The following is a 16,032-nucleotide window of genomic DNA, read 5'->3' as shown; positions in this document are numbered from 1 at the left end:
TATAATTATTTTTTTATAATTATTTTTTTATAATTATTTTTTATAATTTTTATAATTATTGATTAAAGAAGAATCATCTTCTGTATATTATACCAGTAGTCAAGAAAAGCCCTTAAAGGTGTTTTTTTTGGTGGAGCTAATTTTTAAATACATAATATAGCATCAATATGCAATTGGTTCTATTTCTTTGACTGACGACTTACCTTCAGAATATTATAGTAGTACTCAAGAATAGCTCTTAAGTGTTCCTTCGGAACGTCGACATATTATTTAAAGATGTATAGCAATCAAAGACTGTCCTAGATGTAAAGTGAAGTGAACTCAAGAACTTTAAAGCAGCTTAAACATCCGGTAGTAGGTATATATTCCTATCAAGTATATCATCTACTTCTAAACAAGCTATAGCTTCCCTTCTAGCAATGATTTCTTTCTGATAAACACTGCAGTGTTCTGGAAGCCTGTAGTAAGAGGATATATTCAACCATTCTGAGAATACTGCACTTCCTACGCCACTCCTAGTTTTTAAACCGTCGGTAAACATGGTTAGACCCTCCTCCACGGAGGTGACCCCTTGGATCGCAAGGGATGGCCTTCTGTATATTGCACCAGTACTCAAAGGTAACCCTTAAGAGTGCTTTCGATGAACATAATTCTAAAAAGCATACTGTTATATTTTTCGTTACGTTGCTTGGACTGAAGATTCACGTTTTAACTATTTCGTAATACTCGCTGCATAAATGAAACAAAGATTAAGCAGTGAAGCAGTGATAAATGAATATAAAAACAAATTTATGATTTGTAAACCAGTTTTACTAATGTTGTTATTTAACTACTATAAATATACCACAACGATCTTTATATAGTATTTCAAAAACTTATTATTCTAACACAATTTTTTAACATAACTAAATACTAAATAGATTATAACTTATAAACTAACTTATCACTATATCTAACTACCCGTAAAAAGGTCTTCTAAAGCCCCATCATTTCTGCTTCCACAAACTTGCACCGGCAGTGCTTGTGCCATTAGCACTTCTTGTTCTGTTGTCAATATGTCACTAAGACTTTGGTCGTGTGTTATCACAGGTGGAATGCTGATTGCATCAACAGTGGCGCTTAATTCTTCAGTGAATTGCTTTTGTTGCTTTTGATGTATCTTCCGATGCGTACGCAATGCAGCTGGCTGAGTGAAGCGTCGTCCGCATTGCTCACACTCATTTGGCTTTTCGCCGGTATGCGTCATTTCATGATATTTACGCGTATCAGGTTTGGCGAAAGTGCGTTCGCAATAACGGCAAGCATAATCCTTAGCACGTTCGTGTACCGTACGTATGTGCATCTTCAAGTTGCCAGCACTGTTGCACACATGCGTACAGAAGCGACACGGCCAAGTACGTTCCAGCGTATGATAATTGATATGTATTTTCAGTTCATTGCGCGTTGTTTTCCGCATGCCACAGAAGGAGCAAACAAAGTTTTTGATTCCAGCATGTCGCATAAGGTGCACTTTCAGTTTCTCTTTGTTGGAAAAGCGACGTAAACAATTGGGTTGTTCACATGCGTAAGGCAACTGTGATTTGTCGATGTGTGTGTAACGATGGTCGTTTAGTATGGCAGACGCTTTAAAAACTTTACCACATATTTCGCAAACGTGAGACTTCAGCTCAGGGCCACGTTGATGGTGTCTTCGCATGTGCATAGCTAAAGTGGGTTTGTGTTTGTAAACTTTACTGCATCCCTCCACTTCGCAAGTAAACCAACGATTTATGCCTTCATGCTCTTTTAGGTGCTCCGATAGGCAGTACCAACGATTGAATGATTTATCACAACCTTCACGAGGACAAGGATAAGGAACTAAGCCATCATGACTACGTTTATGCGCAACCAAACGATGTTCGACGAAGAAACGTGTAGGACAAATGTCACACTGGAATATCTGCGACTTACACTGCTTGCTAGCTGCAGTTTTTGTACGTTTAATGCCGCATTTTTCATCAGTAGGGCTACACTAAAAAGAGGAAGACAAATTTATTACCTTATGCGATAGTATGAAAAAATTACTTACACAACTTTCATTGCTTTGCGTTTCACCAGCAGCTTCTTGCACAACGCTCAAGTCAATGTCCACATCACTCTCATCAAGGAACTCTGCATTACATTCATTGTCGCTAATTATTGTGGTATTACACTCAATTGGCTTTGATGACAGTTGTTTCTCCACAGTTACGTTGCCACTTTGAGCTGCTGCAGCAACATTTTGGTTTCGTTTTAATTTGGTTTGGCGCTCCTTTTTTCTCTTCGTTTGCTTAGATTTTTTACAAAGACTATCCTCTTTATTCTGACTTTCTAATAGCAAACGCGCACAGTCTGGTTCTTGAACTGTAATTTCTAATTTAGTTTGCACTTCAGTTTCAAGCACTGGTGTCTCATCATCAAATATGCTTTTGGCTACAATATCCTTAAAGTTGTGCAAGGAACCCACACACATCGTTTTAAATTCATAAAACTCAGTGATTTTTGTATAGCAGTCAGAGCAAATCACTTTCGGGTATTCATCCTCTTTTTCTACGGTTAATGACGTGCAGACGATGTAATGCTTGAGAAGATTCGGTGTCTCCAACAAATTGTATACACATGTGTCATCCATTAAATTTTGCAGGCACGCACGACAATGCTTGTTTGTGTCGTGTTCCCGCATATTTTATTTAAGAAATTAAATCAGAATTTACTAATTATTAATTATTATTTTCAATAAGAAGCAAAAATTTGTTTACATTATTGAAGAAACAAAATTGACTATGAAACACAGCTTCGCACAGTAGAGGCTAAAAATATTGCTGCAGATATTTTTTATGTGTTTAAGTGGATTCAGAACGTTGACTGTTTACCAAAACTTCAGAGAATATATGAAACATAATATTTAATGTATTGACCATTATGTATAATAAATTATTTATATAAAATTCTGTAATAAATACTTTAAATATAATTATTGATAGTTTTTGTAAGTATTCTTATTAAACAATACTTTCACTTTTACAGTAATGTCTACTACTAACAACCATTTTGCGAAAAAAATAAAAATAAAAGTGCTAATACAGTTTTCTCTTTTTTTTAGAACATTTTTTATTGAGTTTTATGATCATTTCCTGTAGCAATGGTATTCGTACTAGCGTTAAGCTAATAAAGCCTTAGATTATGTAAATCAAAGTTACTAAAGCGCAGACCTGAAGGGGGACATTTTTCCAACTCCGATATCTATAAAACCTCTAATAACATTCAATTAAATGATTTTTTATTATCCCTAACTCCCAGTTACTTTACCGAGTGTCATAATCTTATTCATGACATTCTTCATTTGGCTTAAGTTTCCATGGACTTGCTTGTTATAATGTAAATTAAAAAGAATAATATTAAACATTTCTTTTAAAATAGTTCCTAAACTTCATTACATTGAAATGAATGTATACCTTGCATTTTTATTTTATTTTCAAATTTTTTGTTCTCATGAACAACATAATTTCCTATTGTTTAATATTTTTCTACTTTTACAAATTTGGGTGATAAGATACTGGCAGTTAGAATGCGTGAAATTTTTATAAACTGTAGGTATATTATATAGCTTATCAATTACCTACGCAAACCCTTATCACATATACTGGCAATCGTATTTCATTAATTCCTATTCTCTTACGAAACTTTTACGAACCATATTTATGTCTAACCAACGCCAAAGTCTTTGTTTTGCGGAAATTGGTCATGCCCCGCTATTCATGATTTGCCATTGATATTTACCATAATAGCTAACAATATTTATGTTATATGATTTCGGATATAAACGACATAATTATGGCACAGGATTTGAACATATGAATTTCTAATACAAACATGATGTGTATAAATAAATAACTATATGTTATTTATTATATTATTTTATATATTATGCATAAAATAATATATAAATAAGTAATGTTACATTTCAAAGACTTTAACTACTTCTTCAACTCTATCGTGCACGAGCAACTCTGTTTTTATAAAATGGCAACCCTAACACTGACATTACATTGTGACAGCTGAATCAGCTGTTTTCAACCAAAACAATATTAGCAAATCAAATAATAACAAATTATTTTCATTTAATAATGGATAATTCTCTTCATTATATTGAGTTATCCAAAAATCCAATACGTTTCGATTCCGTAAATCAATTAACTAATGTTTTTTTTGATGATTCTAATAAACAGGTAACGGTAGCTTTTATTGATAAATTGCCACTTAAAGCAATATATGTTCTTGAAAGGATTAAAGTGCAAAGTCGTATCAGTACATAGATGCTAAAGATATCGTATCAGTATAAATCATTATATGTACATATAATCTTTATTGTTAATATTAAAACATATATTCCACATAGATTTTCGCTGTGCGTAGTGGAGGAGCTACTGGTGTTGTAGTCAAAGGCCCAACCGAAGATGCTGTTATATCGTTTTGTATGACTGATCGTGGTACCATACGTTTCATAAAATTTTCACCAGACAACGAAGTGCTTGCAGTACAAAGACTTGAAAATGCTGTGGAATTTATATGTTTTCAAGCCGGACAACCAATGTTACAAGAAGTCATAGTGCATCAAACTAAATCAATTATTTTTGGTTTTGTTTGGGTTCATAACCGTGACATCGTGATTATATCTAATGGAGGCATTGAGATCTTTAATATTGTAGTGGAAAAGCGGCAAATGCGTTCTGTAAAAGCATTAAGTATGTCAATCAAATGGTTTGCTTGGTGTTCAGAAGCAAATATAGCGTTAATTTGCTCCGCTGAAAATAACACATTAATGCCAGTATTGTTGAAAAAGAAAACAATAACTAAATTACCAAAATTAGACCGTAAGTGTACTGTTAGGTATGTAATATTAAATAAATAATTGATTGTATACTGCAGTTGGAAACGTTAACCGAGAAGTGGAAGTAAGTCAAGTGACACTTGCCCAAGTGTATGGCATGCTAGCTGTCTTGATATTAAATGCTAGTAGTACGAGCATGATGGAAGTGGAAGTATATTTACTAAATGGACCTGGATTAGCACCAAGAAAATGTCACATATTACGTTTGGGTTGCATTGGATGTTTTGCTATAAATACTGTCGACAATTTAATTGTAGTGCATCATCAGGCTTCCGCAACATCATTACTGTTTGATATCGCTTTAAGTGGAAATGTCATAAATGAAATTACTTACCATACACCTATTACGCCTGCTAGATCGATACATCCATTTGGTCTCAAACTTCCTAGTCTCTCATTAGAAGGAAAAATTTTGCAGTGTGAATTATGTGAGTTGGTTATTTTAATATAATAATATTATCATATAGTAATTTTTACATTAAATTATGTATTAAGTAAGAGTTCTACCATCATATTGCGTATTATCAATCTAAAACTCTCGTTTTCGCTATCTTTTCTCTGTATATATACTTTCTGACTTAATGTCATATTTTAGCTAGAAGATAGAATAAACATGTCTTCAAATTTTTAAAGTCAGATAGAGACATAAACATAAAAGATCTGTAACTTTATATACTACTTAAGTTGCACTAAAAATACCTGAGTTTAGTTAAAAGAACTTGGACAGATGAACCCTCCTATTCAATCTCAAGATCGACCTAGTCTACACTAGAGAAGAAACGAACTATGCAGCTGCTTCGATTAATACGTTTCCTGCTTAGTACTACGTATGAGATTGAATCTATCCTATAATAACTTTTGTCGGTATTGTGGATATATGGATAAGGAAGAAACTGTACTTCATCTCATGTGTCAGTGTCCATCATTTCTAACCAATCTAACAGAGCTGTCATACTGCAATATTAGAGACGTGTTAGGTTGTTTCAATTTCACTTGAATGGGAGAGTTTTTGCTGTTGTTGTAACCCGCTGGCATCTGTTTGTAAAATCCGAGTTGCCATTGGAACCTAATGGGAGAGTCGTACCTTCCAGCGTTGTTCGTACGCTAACACTGCGGTCGTTCTGGTCTGGTCTGCGTATAATTACACGTAATTAAAGTAAAGTTCCTTTAGAGGGTCGTGAACGGGACTTGTTTGTCGTGGTTGACGAGTTCCCATTGGGTTCCAATGGGAGAGTCGTACCTTTCAGCATTGTTCGTACGCTGAGCACTGTCGTCCTTTAATTAACGTTAATCTATGGTATCACAACGAGCCATTATTTGTATCAAATGAACTTTGGGAACAAGATCGCCACTTCAACCTAACATAACTTAAGTTCAACTAAGCGATAAATTGTTGGCTTTAATTAGGGATAGAATAGTTCTAACAAAATACATACTAACTACATCGGAACTGAATTATTACACTGCCATATATTACTTATAATGTGTGTCGTTACAGATTCCATAAATTGGGTGCTTTTTCAACCGAATATTGTGATTGACGCTGAACTGGGTTGTATGTGGTTTTTGAATCTCTGCCTGGATCCACTTTGTATCTTGATAACCGATCGCATCAGGTTGACAGAGTTCTTACTACAGCGCAGTAATGGTAAACAAATTTTACTTAAAGTTATTAAAGAACTTGTCGACGAAGAGTATAGTGGCACTTTACTACCAGTGCTTGAAACTATTTTCAACAAAATAAACAAAGTCTATGCGTAAGTTAATACTACAAGAAATGCAATTACATACACCTAACCATTTAATTCACACACTTTTATTTCACAGTCAGTGGGTTCATTTGGAACTACAAAGCCAAACTGCTCAACCATCAAATATTAAAGCAATACCAAAACCACCTGCACCACCAAAAGTTTTAATCGAACAAATTGATATGTATACAAATGTATTCCAACCAATCGCAGAACGTCCACAAACCGAAACTATACTCATGATTTACTTGCAATCATTGATTGCACATAACATCGCTGCACAGGAAGATATCAGTAAAATGATTATAATGGAATTGATACGCAAGCAAGACTTTGATACACTGCGACGTCTCGTCAGCTATTCGTTGCTGCAGGAATCAAAGGAAATCGGCTGTTTTCTACTTTCTCATTCCAATGTGGACAATGCAATATTTCAAGTTGCCTTGGATATGCTGTCGAAAATTAAAGCTACTGAGGTTTGTACCTGATTAGTTATTTATTAATGCTCATATTGTTGCTATAAAAATATCTTATACATTAGATTATAATAGAAGTGCTACTTGGAGAAGGTAAAGTGCTTGATGCGCTTAGAATAGCGAAACAAGCTAATCCTGGAACTACTATCTCAGCGCGAAAATATTTGGAAGCCGCGCAAAAAACCAAACAACCTACTGTCTTCTACAGCATCTTTCAGTACTTTCAAAAACGAAATACGCAAGTGCGTGGAAGTCCCGACTTCTTACCAAGTAAATAATTATATTTATTATATAATAATATTTGTATAATTTTTTTTGTGCTCTCTCTCCATAGCTGAGCAGTGTTCAGAATTTGTGCAGTATTATAACGAACAATTTGTTTCTGAGACTGCGGAAAACAGGAATACGTAGTAGTTATAGTTTGATAGCTTCGAATTGGTTAAATTAAAGTTAATGTTTTATTATATATAATTTTATTTGTATATATATACATACATAATTCTCAGAAAAAATATTAGACATAAATTATTTGATCACAAACTATAAGTTTAACAGATACGATCTATGAAACTCTATTAAATTAATATAAATAATATATATACTTTTAATAAGCTTATTTATTAAGTTACTAATAAATTTTTTATAAAGATATAAATCTACTAATGGATACTGTATTTAATATAAAAAATAAAATATAATAGAAAAATTGGAATTGTTGCTTAAAACAGAAATTGACAGGTGGTAGACTGCAGCTTTTTAATTAGTGCTTGCTTGTTGCAGTTAATTTGAAATAGAAATATCAAATATTTACATGCTAATGAAATAGTAATAAATATATATTTGCTAGCTATTGTAATTAAAGATTTTAAGAACTTTTATGTTACGTTTTTCGCACCATTTGAAGTAGTACCGCAAAATTGTATTTTGCATCGTGTAGAAAATTATATAAAATTATTTTATTTTTTGTTTTTAATGCTGATAATAACAGTGTGAATGTGGTATTGATCTAACTCTTAGCTGGTTAACTGACTATTGTTATATTAATCATGAAATAGTTTATAAAAGTTAAGTTCCTTCGCACGTTATATATTTTACTTTAACCGAAAAAATATATTTCCTATGGTGTGGAACATTTAGCAGTGTATTCTTCAAGTAAACTATAAAACTGGCTGTAAAACGGTTCAATTGGACGTGCCTCAAAATTTTTTGGGTGGCGCTTTGAGTTTCAAAACACCTATTTCATTCTTTCGCATCATATCTTCATTATTTTTTACATTTGACATATTTTGACTTGGTTTGGATAACGTTACGGGATTGCATAGCACATTTGGTTTTATTGTAATTTGACAGCGAGGGCATTTATACGGATCATCGTCAACATCATCGTTTGACACGTTGTTTAATTCATTTTTATTCGACAAAATCTTTTGTTCAAAGTCGTCTGCACATTGTTCGTGCATCGCATGACCACAAGCACCCAATATTAGAATATTAGTTTGATTATACAAACGCTGATTGCAAAATACGCAACGCATCATTGTGACCCAAAGGCCACGACATGCCTCCTTACGTCGTTTTGCGAATTTTGTATGTAAATCGTGACCAATCACTTTGAGCGCATTTCCCAGCGCTTCAGTTTCCAAACGAGAATTCATAAGCATACTCATTAGTAATATCTTAATATCGCCAAAGTTTCCGGATACATTATGTGTGTTCATGACCAATTGCACTAAATTCGTTAAATCTACAAATTGTGATGCTTGATGAAGCATCGATTTTGTTATAGATTTGAGATCTTCACGCGGTAGTACTACTTGTATCAATGTGAACCAATACTTTTCGCGTTCTTTCAAACCTAAATGTGCTGACGCTCTTTCACATAAACTGCACACATCCTGCGCTCTTGCCTCGACATCTGCACTATTGGCACAAGCGAATAATTCCATGGAAATATCGAAAGCTTGTTGATAGTTCTGTTGTTTTTCGTAAAGGTAGAGTGCTGCCATTTTGAGTTCATATCTATTTACAATATTGAGTGCAGTTTCCGTGCTGTAATTTTCCGTAGTTTCCAGAAATTCAGTAACTTGGTCTGGCTTATTTTTACATAATAATTCTAAAAGTTGTTCACATTGCTCTTGTGAAATATTTGCTCGTCTTCTATGTAAATTTTCTAAAAATATAAATAGTGATTTTTCATCATCACTTGCTACACTTAAAAGGTCACTCAGCTCATCCATAAAGTGGAAATGCACAATACGTGCTACTTCTTTGGCGTTAATGTTAAGCAAACTCTTCAAATGCGTCTTGAATTGAGTATAAATCTTACGTTCTGGCGTTTTTACATGACGTTCCATATAGACAAACATAGTTTCATGCCGCAAACTGTTATTCAGATAGCATTCCAGTATGGTGTCAAAACGTCGTAGTTTCTCTAGCAGGTACTCTTCCACATAGTAGCAGCGCGCTTTATTAGCTAAAACCAATTGCTCCTCATCATTGCTTATATTCTCTAAACAATTATTCACAAGTAGTTCATGCCAAGCAGTTTCACGCTCAGAGTGCTGTCTTGCGCTCTCATTAGCTATTTCATCTTCCGCGAGGTAATTCAGTACTTTTTGCAGCAGTTGTGTATCACATGGCAAACATTGTTGTGATATCTGTTGAGCAATAAAATTCAACAGGCAACCGATTTCAGCCCACTATAAACATACAACATTATTTTAAGTCATTAAATAACAATAATTATTCAAATAACTAAATTTACTTACAGTCGCGTTTTCTGGCGTCATGATTTCCAATAAAATATTTATAATACGTTTGCGCTGTGAAAAGCCCAATTCTCCACTGAACTCCTTCTCTTGAAATGCCAATGAAATTACGTTTAGTGTTTCACGTGTATCAAATTTAAGCAAAGCACGCAGATATGGGTATGGCAGCTCTTCCTGTTCACTATTCGCAGAGTGCAATGAGGTCAGGCAGCGTAACACGTCATGCTTAACATTTTGTACCGATTCTATGTCAATTTCGCCGCTTGGATAGCCTCTGCCCGCTAAACAACTTGATATATAGACTAACAGACAATTACCCAAATCAGGTTGTTCTGCATCAATAAGCGGTATAAGCTCGGTTAACGAAATCGTGTAATCATTCAAAGCCTTCGTGTTCAGATAGATCTGTGCGCGGTACAACTTATGCCTTTTTACAGCCTTCAGCACTTGATTCAAATCTAAGCACATCCAATCCAATTTTAAAATGATTTCTTCCAATTTAGCCGGTGACAACTGTTGCCAGTAATCAACTAAAGCCTGCGAAATTACTGGACTTATGCTGCGTATGTGTTCCTGCTCAATATGCTCCGTTATGTGTTGCAAGAACAGACTCGTGTTTTCAAGTCGCTCCCATAGCTCTGAACACAACAAATCCATTTGGCCAATCGTTATAAGACATTTTACAATTGCACCCAAACAATAATCAGGCGCTCTTGCTGATGTCGCTATGTACTCTTGAAATAGCGCAATTATACGTTCCTTTGCTTGTGCTTTGCGTTTAGGACGATCTGCTGCCGCTCGATAGCCATCCAAAGCGAGATCACAAGCTTCCTGCCAGCGCTGATTTTTCACCTGAAATAAAAAATATTACTTATCTAGAAATTACTTCAATCAAAACAAAAATTAATTTACTAGATAATTTATGCGTTCCGTCCAAGTGCGCACACCAATTAAATGTAATGAACGTGAACCTAATATATACAATTGTGTGCCTCGTGCTGAAATCGAATTGTAGCATGCATGTGTGCCCGCTAAAGCTAAAGCTGGCGACACATTACCACCCGTCGCTAAGCCTTTGAATTGTGCCGAACCATAGACCAGTCCAGCATTGGCCATATCAATACACTCCAGTTCTCTACTTGAACGTACATCGATTAAATGCAATATCTCAGACGTATCTATGCAACCAACACATTTTGGGCCCAACCAATGTGCTGATAAAAGATTCGCTTGCATTTGTACATGTCTTAAATATAAAAGTGTTATTCGTCCATTTGTCATGAATAGTTGATGAAAGAATAATTGATTGCCTCGACCGACAACAATTACCGGATCCACTGTACGTGTTGTGTCTGCTGCTTGTATTAATACCATTTGCCACGCTAGTAGTGGTAAACAATCTGCTGGCCCCTGCAGTGCATGATACTTAATGACTTTTAGCCGTGGACGTATTGTAACTATAAAATATTTGGAAAGGGTTGCTAAGGCCACTATACAGTACTGATCTAAGTCATGATGACTACTAGCATTTATTATCAAAGGTTCCACTGCACAAACTTCGCCACGTGCACCACTAAATAAACAACGAGAAGAGCAACCACGTATGCCGAGCTTACGTGTGAAACTCAATGACCATACTGAACCACCTGAATCAGCGCACACGGCAAGTGCAGATCGAGATGTCCATTTCACATGTAATACTCCTGTGTTGGGCGTTATAGCATCGTAAACGTTTCGCAAAGCATCACCGGATTGTGTATCAAACATTACCACAAGCCCGCGCGCATAGCCAGCAAGTAGTCTTGTACAATCTGGATTAAATGCAAGTGCACCAACAGCACCTTGTCCATTTTTATCTTGATGCGCCCAACGCAATGTTTGCGTGACATCAAATGTAAGTATGTGTCCATGTGAAGTACCGACAGCAATAAGCGCAGATACAGCACATGATGATGCTAAACCCGCACTAACACGATCCTATAATAATAACAAAATTATTACACAAAATTAAAAAATTTGCATTAGAGATATTTATAAACATACAGCAGCAGAAGAAATTTGTGCTGATACGCCTTGCATCATGGCATAGCGCATAATAGAACCGATACCACCAGAGCCATCTCCACGTACGCAACCATCTTCCGCTATCGAAGGTGTTGGAGTGGGTATTGGTAAACTTAGTTGTGATGCAATATCTGAGTCTGCTTCAAATTCACTCAATATAGAATCTAAAGTCGATAACGCCCCCGTTGGCGGTATTGAAAACTCGACCTCATCCAGCTATTTAATTTATTAACTCTATTAAATATTGAATGTAAAATTTAGATAAATATGTTTGTTTACATCTTCTATGTCCAATTGCAATGATTCTGCCAACAAACTATCTGCGGATCCATGGTCGGACTCCAGCAATGATTGCAACGACGGTGCTTTCAATTCATTCATTTTTACTTCGTTTAATAAAGCAAATTAAGTCTTCAAGCTGACATTAGCTTTAATTTTCTGCTGGTCTTAATATGTTTTTGCTTTTATAAAAAAACTTTTTTTGCTTATCAATTAAATTTGCACGCCCACCCTCTTAATTCACTCTACTCTGCTTATACCCTATTTATCAATGACTCCAAAAAACTTTTGTGTCGAACACAAACAGCTGTTAAACCAAAACAAATAAAAGTCTACATTTGCAATTTGTGCAACGTTTTATACGCGCAACATACGTATTTATTAATAAACATAATAAATATAAACTACATGGAATTTTATTTTAATGTCTTAATTTAGTATATGTAAAATATAAACAAATTTATAAACATCGCTTTTAAAGTAAAACATCGCTTTTTTTCCAAAGCATTACTATAGATTAGTAGATGTGTACTTTTTCCTAATATTACGTTCAAACTACAGCGTAAACTATAATATGTCTCCTTAATATCTCCTTTATGTCTTTTAAAATCACATGAATTGAATTATAGCACATTCACTCTGTCTCATTTAAGCGGTTTTGCTCATTATAACCACTAATGAGAATAATTTACGATACAAAGTGATTTTATATAAATGAGCTCAGTTCATTTATATTATATTCAGACACACATTAATTTCGAAAAAATCTTAATTTCATCTTCGTTTCAGCGAAATTAACTTGTTTTTTCCATACAAATTTCAAACGAAATACCCTTAACTTCGTTGAAATGAAGGCTGAAATTAAGGGACATTTCAAATGCAAATTATGCAAAAGATAAATTTGGAGCATATGTGAATATGCAGAAAAAACTGTAACTGTTATTAATGGTAAATTGTCTTTAATAGTGAAATATGGTATTACGTTATTACTCAGTCAAAATATCTAGATATAATCATGAGCGTTATATGTATATTTTTTCTTGAGTTTTATTAATATAAAACGTGATTACTTAGGCAGTGTGAAAGTTCGTGTAAGGTGATGTAAAGTAAATAGAAATTTTCTAGGGATTTTTTGAACTGTACTTATGTAAATATTTATTAATTTATTTATTGCACTTATTTATTATTTTTCTGTTAAAAGTTTTCAGATTTATTTATTAAGCATCTTATGAAATTTTCACAATGGTTGCAACTAATTTACCTAATTTTTTTCTGCTTTACCCTATTCGAAATTCTAGCAAATACCAACACTCGCTGCCACACCGACATAATTTACTATTTCCCTCAATTAACCATCAATTTTTTCGAACTCGCAAACGGCCTGATAGATATGATAGAGGCTATCATAAGATTCAAAAATTGAATCTTGGGTGAAAAAGTTCCCCTAGTTTTTGCAATTATTTCGCAATTATTTACATAATGAAATGATTCCGCAAAATCATCCCCGTATTACAATATTTCATAAACATCTTCATCACACTCACTAACATCTTCATACTGAAAACTGTTACATCTATATAATTGATAAATAACTCTGTCAACATTCCATTCAAAACATTTCAAATAAAGATTTTTTTATATTTAACAATCTAATCACTGTCAAATGAGTACAATACAGTATCTATTATTAACTGTCATAGCGCTGGTTGTAATTATATTTTCTACGTTACCCTTCTGGGATTGTAACGACAAAGTCGAAATGACTGAAAGTTGTATATTCTGTGATATTATTGCGGGAAAGAAACCCGAAACAAACATAGTTAAGGAAACATCAGAATTTGTTATATTTGAGGATATAAGACCTACTTCAAAATACCACTTCCTAGCTGTAACCAAACGACATATAGAAAGTGTTAAGGTATTAACTAAAAATGACATAGATATGAGTAAGTTAATGAACATAAGATTTGTACACGTAAACAAATTAATTATTATGTTATGTATGACCTTTAGTTCGAAGAATGGAAACTGGCCTAAAGCAATATTACACTAGCCGTGGTATTGACAACAATGATGCCATATTCGGTTTTCATCAGCCACCAGCTATCAGTGTTAAACACTTGCATATGCACGGCATAGCACCCAAGTCAACAATGAGTTTTATCAATCGTTTGGTTTTCAAATCAGGAACATTTTGGTTTAAAACTGTAAGTGCAAATAAATATATTTAAGTTCATCTTGTGACAATTGTTTTATTATTATTACTGTTGATTTTGTATATTATTATGTAACTAATGCCTTTTATTTGAAGTGCGATAAGATGTACTTTGTTTGGTTTGATAGCAGTTAAACTGAATATTCTACTCTTCGCCAGATATATATCAAAATTTTCCAGTAATTAATAAATTGAATTAAAATAGTATATCTTATTAAAATTTACTGGACTGCTACTAAGGTTTTGCTTCATAGTCCATTGGTTCGCAATTGAAACAAACTTTTCTAAACAGAAGTGTCTAATATTAAATGATTAATTAAATGTAATTAAAGTTAAAAGTTACTGTGCTCAATTCAATTGAAATTACTATTTTTGATATATTTTTTTTATATACTTGTATATGCGATAAGTAAATATATATATATGTACATAAAAATATGGATATTTTGAAAATTGTTATTAAATTAATACTTTATATTTATTTATTTAAATTCTTAATCTATATAAATTTTTCTTTCTTTCAGGTAGAAGAACAAATTCGTGCTATTAATGAAAAAGCTTAAAACCACTTCCAATTATTTTTCATTTAAATTTAAGGTTCAGGGATATTTAATTATGTGTAATTAGAAAATTCAACGAGATATACATATATGTAATACATATAAAGAAGCTTTATTTTAAATAAATTGACTAGAACTTTTAAAACAATCAGCATTTGTTTTATGTACTATGTTATAAACGTCAACCATTTGCACAGATGTTTTTTTTGTTACTTTGACATCAGTTGGTTCACCACCACCCACCCCTAAAGACTTTCACTTATTACTGCTCAAAGCATGTCGCGCAAACAATCACTTTCGGAAGTCATTAGCAGAAATTTTATTTATTTTTTAATTATACAAATTAGATTAATAAATGCTGGAATAAATGTAGAATTGGACGTAAACGGGAAACCGCTGCCAAAAGCGGCAACTTTTCACTTTCCGGAATATGCTTACAAGGAGACAAGTAAAAACGTAAACAAAATTATTGATTTTTCATAAGATATATTAAAATATTTATATGTGAATTTAAATTTTTATATTTTTATAAGGAAATTATATATCACGATTTAGAAGTTAAATGTGAGCAACATATTACATGCGAAAATCTAGAGGGAGTTGATAAGATAGCCTGTGTACGTCGTTGTGTTTCATACTCGTGCTATCAGGACATATATGCTTTTGATGAAGTAATGCACAATAATTAATGTAAATTAATTTAATTATTTATGTTTTCTATATAATTTTTTTTATAGTTGGAAGAAGGCGAAATTGATGTGCGCTTGAATTCATTTAAGGGTTGTGTAATCCAACGTACTGGGAATACAAACCGCAGGTAGCATAAAATGAGTTTACTTCGTAAAATAGATGGTATGGAGATACTATATGAGTTACAATGGAGAACTATGCAACTGTTTAGAAAATTTGGTTGGATTTAAATTAAATGGAGGAATTTAACTTTTCATTAATAATGGCAACACAAGTGCATAGTTAAACAATATTACTTATGAGTAAAATAATTATTATTT

General features: G+C 33.4%; 5 protein-coding genes across 5 annotated transcripts; 3 read left to right on the top strand and 2 right to left on the bottom strand.

The window, feature by feature from the left end:
* Positions 1–831: 831 nt before the first annotated feature.
* On the bottom strand, positions 832–2,725 carry LOC119672817 (zinc finger protein 26). The gene is made up of 2 exons (XM_038083959.1): positions 2,069–2,725; positions 832–2,011 (listed from the first exon to the last, which is right to left on the bottom strand). The coding sequence occupies exons 1-2, from the start codon at positions 2,699–2,701 to the stop codon at positions 953–955; spliced, it is 1,692 nt and encodes a 563-aa protein (XP_037939887.1). The 5' UTR covers positions 2,702–2,725; the 3' UTR covers positions 832–952.
* A 1,375-nt stretch (positions 2,726–4,100) lies between these two features.
* On the top strand, positions 4,101–7,700 carry LOC119672196 (regulator of MON1-CCZ1 complex). The gene is made up of 7 exons (XM_038083190.1): positions 4,101–4,247; positions 4,418–4,892; positions 4,948–5,337; positions 6,408–6,666; positions 6,737–7,136; positions 7,202–7,406; positions 7,471–7,700. The coding sequence occupies exons 1-7, from the start codon at positions 4,146–4,148 to the stop codon at positions 7,545–7,547; spliced, it is 1,908 nt and encodes a 635-aa protein (XP_037939118.1). The 5' UTR covers positions 4,101–4,145; the 3' UTR covers positions 7,548–7,700.
* Positions 7,701–7,806: 106 nt separating this feature from the next.
* LOC119682874 (vacuolar protein sorting-associated protein 8 homolog) lies at positions 7,807–12,664 on the bottom strand. The gene is made up of 5 exons (XM_038096407.1): positions 12,248–12,664; positions 11,948–12,184; positions 10,817–11,881; positions 9,905–10,756; positions 7,807–9,835 (listed from the first exon to the last, which is right to left on the bottom strand). The coding sequence occupies exons 1-5, from the start codon at positions 12,347–12,349 to the stop codon at positions 8,333–8,335; spliced, it is 3,759 nt and encodes a 1,252-aa protein (XP_037952335.1). The 5' UTR covers positions 12,350–12,664; the 3' UTR covers positions 7,807–8,332.
* Positions 12,665–13,863: 1,199 nt separating this feature from the next.
* On the top strand, positions 13,864–15,108 carry LOC119668390 (histidine triad nucleotide-binding protein 3-like). Its single transcript, XM_038077877.1, has 3 exons — positions 13,864–14,193; positions 14,261–14,454; positions 14,987–15,108. The coding sequence occupies exons 1-3, from the start codon at positions 13,911–13,913 to the stop codon at positions 15,023–15,025; spliced, it is 516 nt and encodes a 171-aa protein (XP_037933805.1). The 5' UTR covers positions 13,864–13,910; the 3' UTR covers positions 15,026–15,108.
* On the top strand, positions 15,103–16,032 carry LOC119668391. Its single transcript, XM_038077878.1, has 3 exons — positions 15,103–15,478; positions 15,556–15,693; positions 15,760–16,032. Exons 1-3 carry the CDS (start codon positions 15,299–15,301, stop codon positions 15,841–15,843), a joined length of 402 nt encoding a protein of 133 aa, XP_037933806.1. The 5' UTR covers positions 15,103–15,298; the 3' UTR covers positions 15,844–16,032.

Source organism: Teleopsis dalmanni, chromosome 1, assembly GCF_002237135.1.
Source record: "Teleopsis dalmanni isolate 2A chromosome 1, ASM223713v2, whole genome shotgun sequence".
NCBI classification, from domain to species: Eukaryota; Metazoa; Arthropoda; class Insecta; order Diptera; family Diopsidae; genus Teleopsis; species Teleopsis dalmanni.
Note: the sequence above shows the minus strand (reverse complement) of the source record. Positions and strands in the feature narration are given on the sequence as shown.

Coding starts and splice junctions, on each gene's coding strand:
- LOC119672817 (XM_038083959.1), bottom strand. CDS start 2,701: ATGCGGGAACACGACACAAACAAGCATTGTCGTGCGTGCCTGCAAAAT. Junction 2,012..2,068: donor CGCAAAGCAATGAAAGTTGT/GTAAGTAATTTT, acceptor TCCTCTTTTTAG/TGTAGCCCTACTGATGAAAA.
- LOC119672196 (XM_038083190.1), top strand. CDS start 4,146: ATGGATAATTCTCTTCATTATATTGAGTTATCCAAAAATCCAATACGT. Junction 5,338..6,407: donor AATTTTGCAGTGTGAATTAT/GTGAGTTGGTTA, acceptor GTGTCGTTACAG/ATTCCATAAATTGGGTGCTT. Junction 7,407..7,470: donor AAGTCCCGACTTCTTACCAA/GTAAATAATTAT, acceptor CTCTCTCCATAG/CTGAGCAGTGTTCAGAATTT.
- LOC119682874 (XM_038096407.1), bottom strand. CDS start 12,349: ATGAATGAATTGAAAGCACCGTCGTTGCAATCATTGCTGGAGTCCGAC. Junction 10,757..10,816: donor CGGAACGCATAAATTATCTA/GTAAATTAATTT, acceptor TTTTTATTTCAG/GTGAAAAATCAGCGCTGGCA. Junction 9,836..9,904: donor TGACGCCAGAAAACGCGACT/GTAAGTAAATTT, acceptor GTATGTTTATAG/TGGGCTGAAATCGGTTGCCT.
- LOC119668390 (XM_038077877.1), top strand. CDS start 13,911: ATGAGTACAATACAGTATCTATTATTAACTGTCATAGCGCTGGTTGTA. Junction 14,194..14,260: donor TAAAAATGACATAGATATGA/GTAAGTTAATGA, acceptor TATGACCTTTAG/TTCGAAGAATGGAAACTGGC. Junction 14,455..14,986: donor GAACATTTTGGTTTAAAACT/GTAAGTGCAAAT, acceptor TCTTTCTTTCAG/GTAGAAGAACAAATTCGTGC.
- LOC119668391 (XM_038077878.1), top strand. CDS start 15,299: ATGTCGCGCAAACAATCACTTTCGGAAGTCATTAGCAGAAATTTTATT. Junction 15,479..15,555: donor ACAAGGAGACAAGTAAAAAC/GTAAACAAAATT, acceptor TATTTTTATAAG/GAAATTATATATCACGATTT. Junction 15,694..15,759: donor ACATATATGCTTTTGATGAA/GTAATGCACAAT, acceptor TTTTTTTTATAG/TTGGAAGAAGGCGAAATTGA.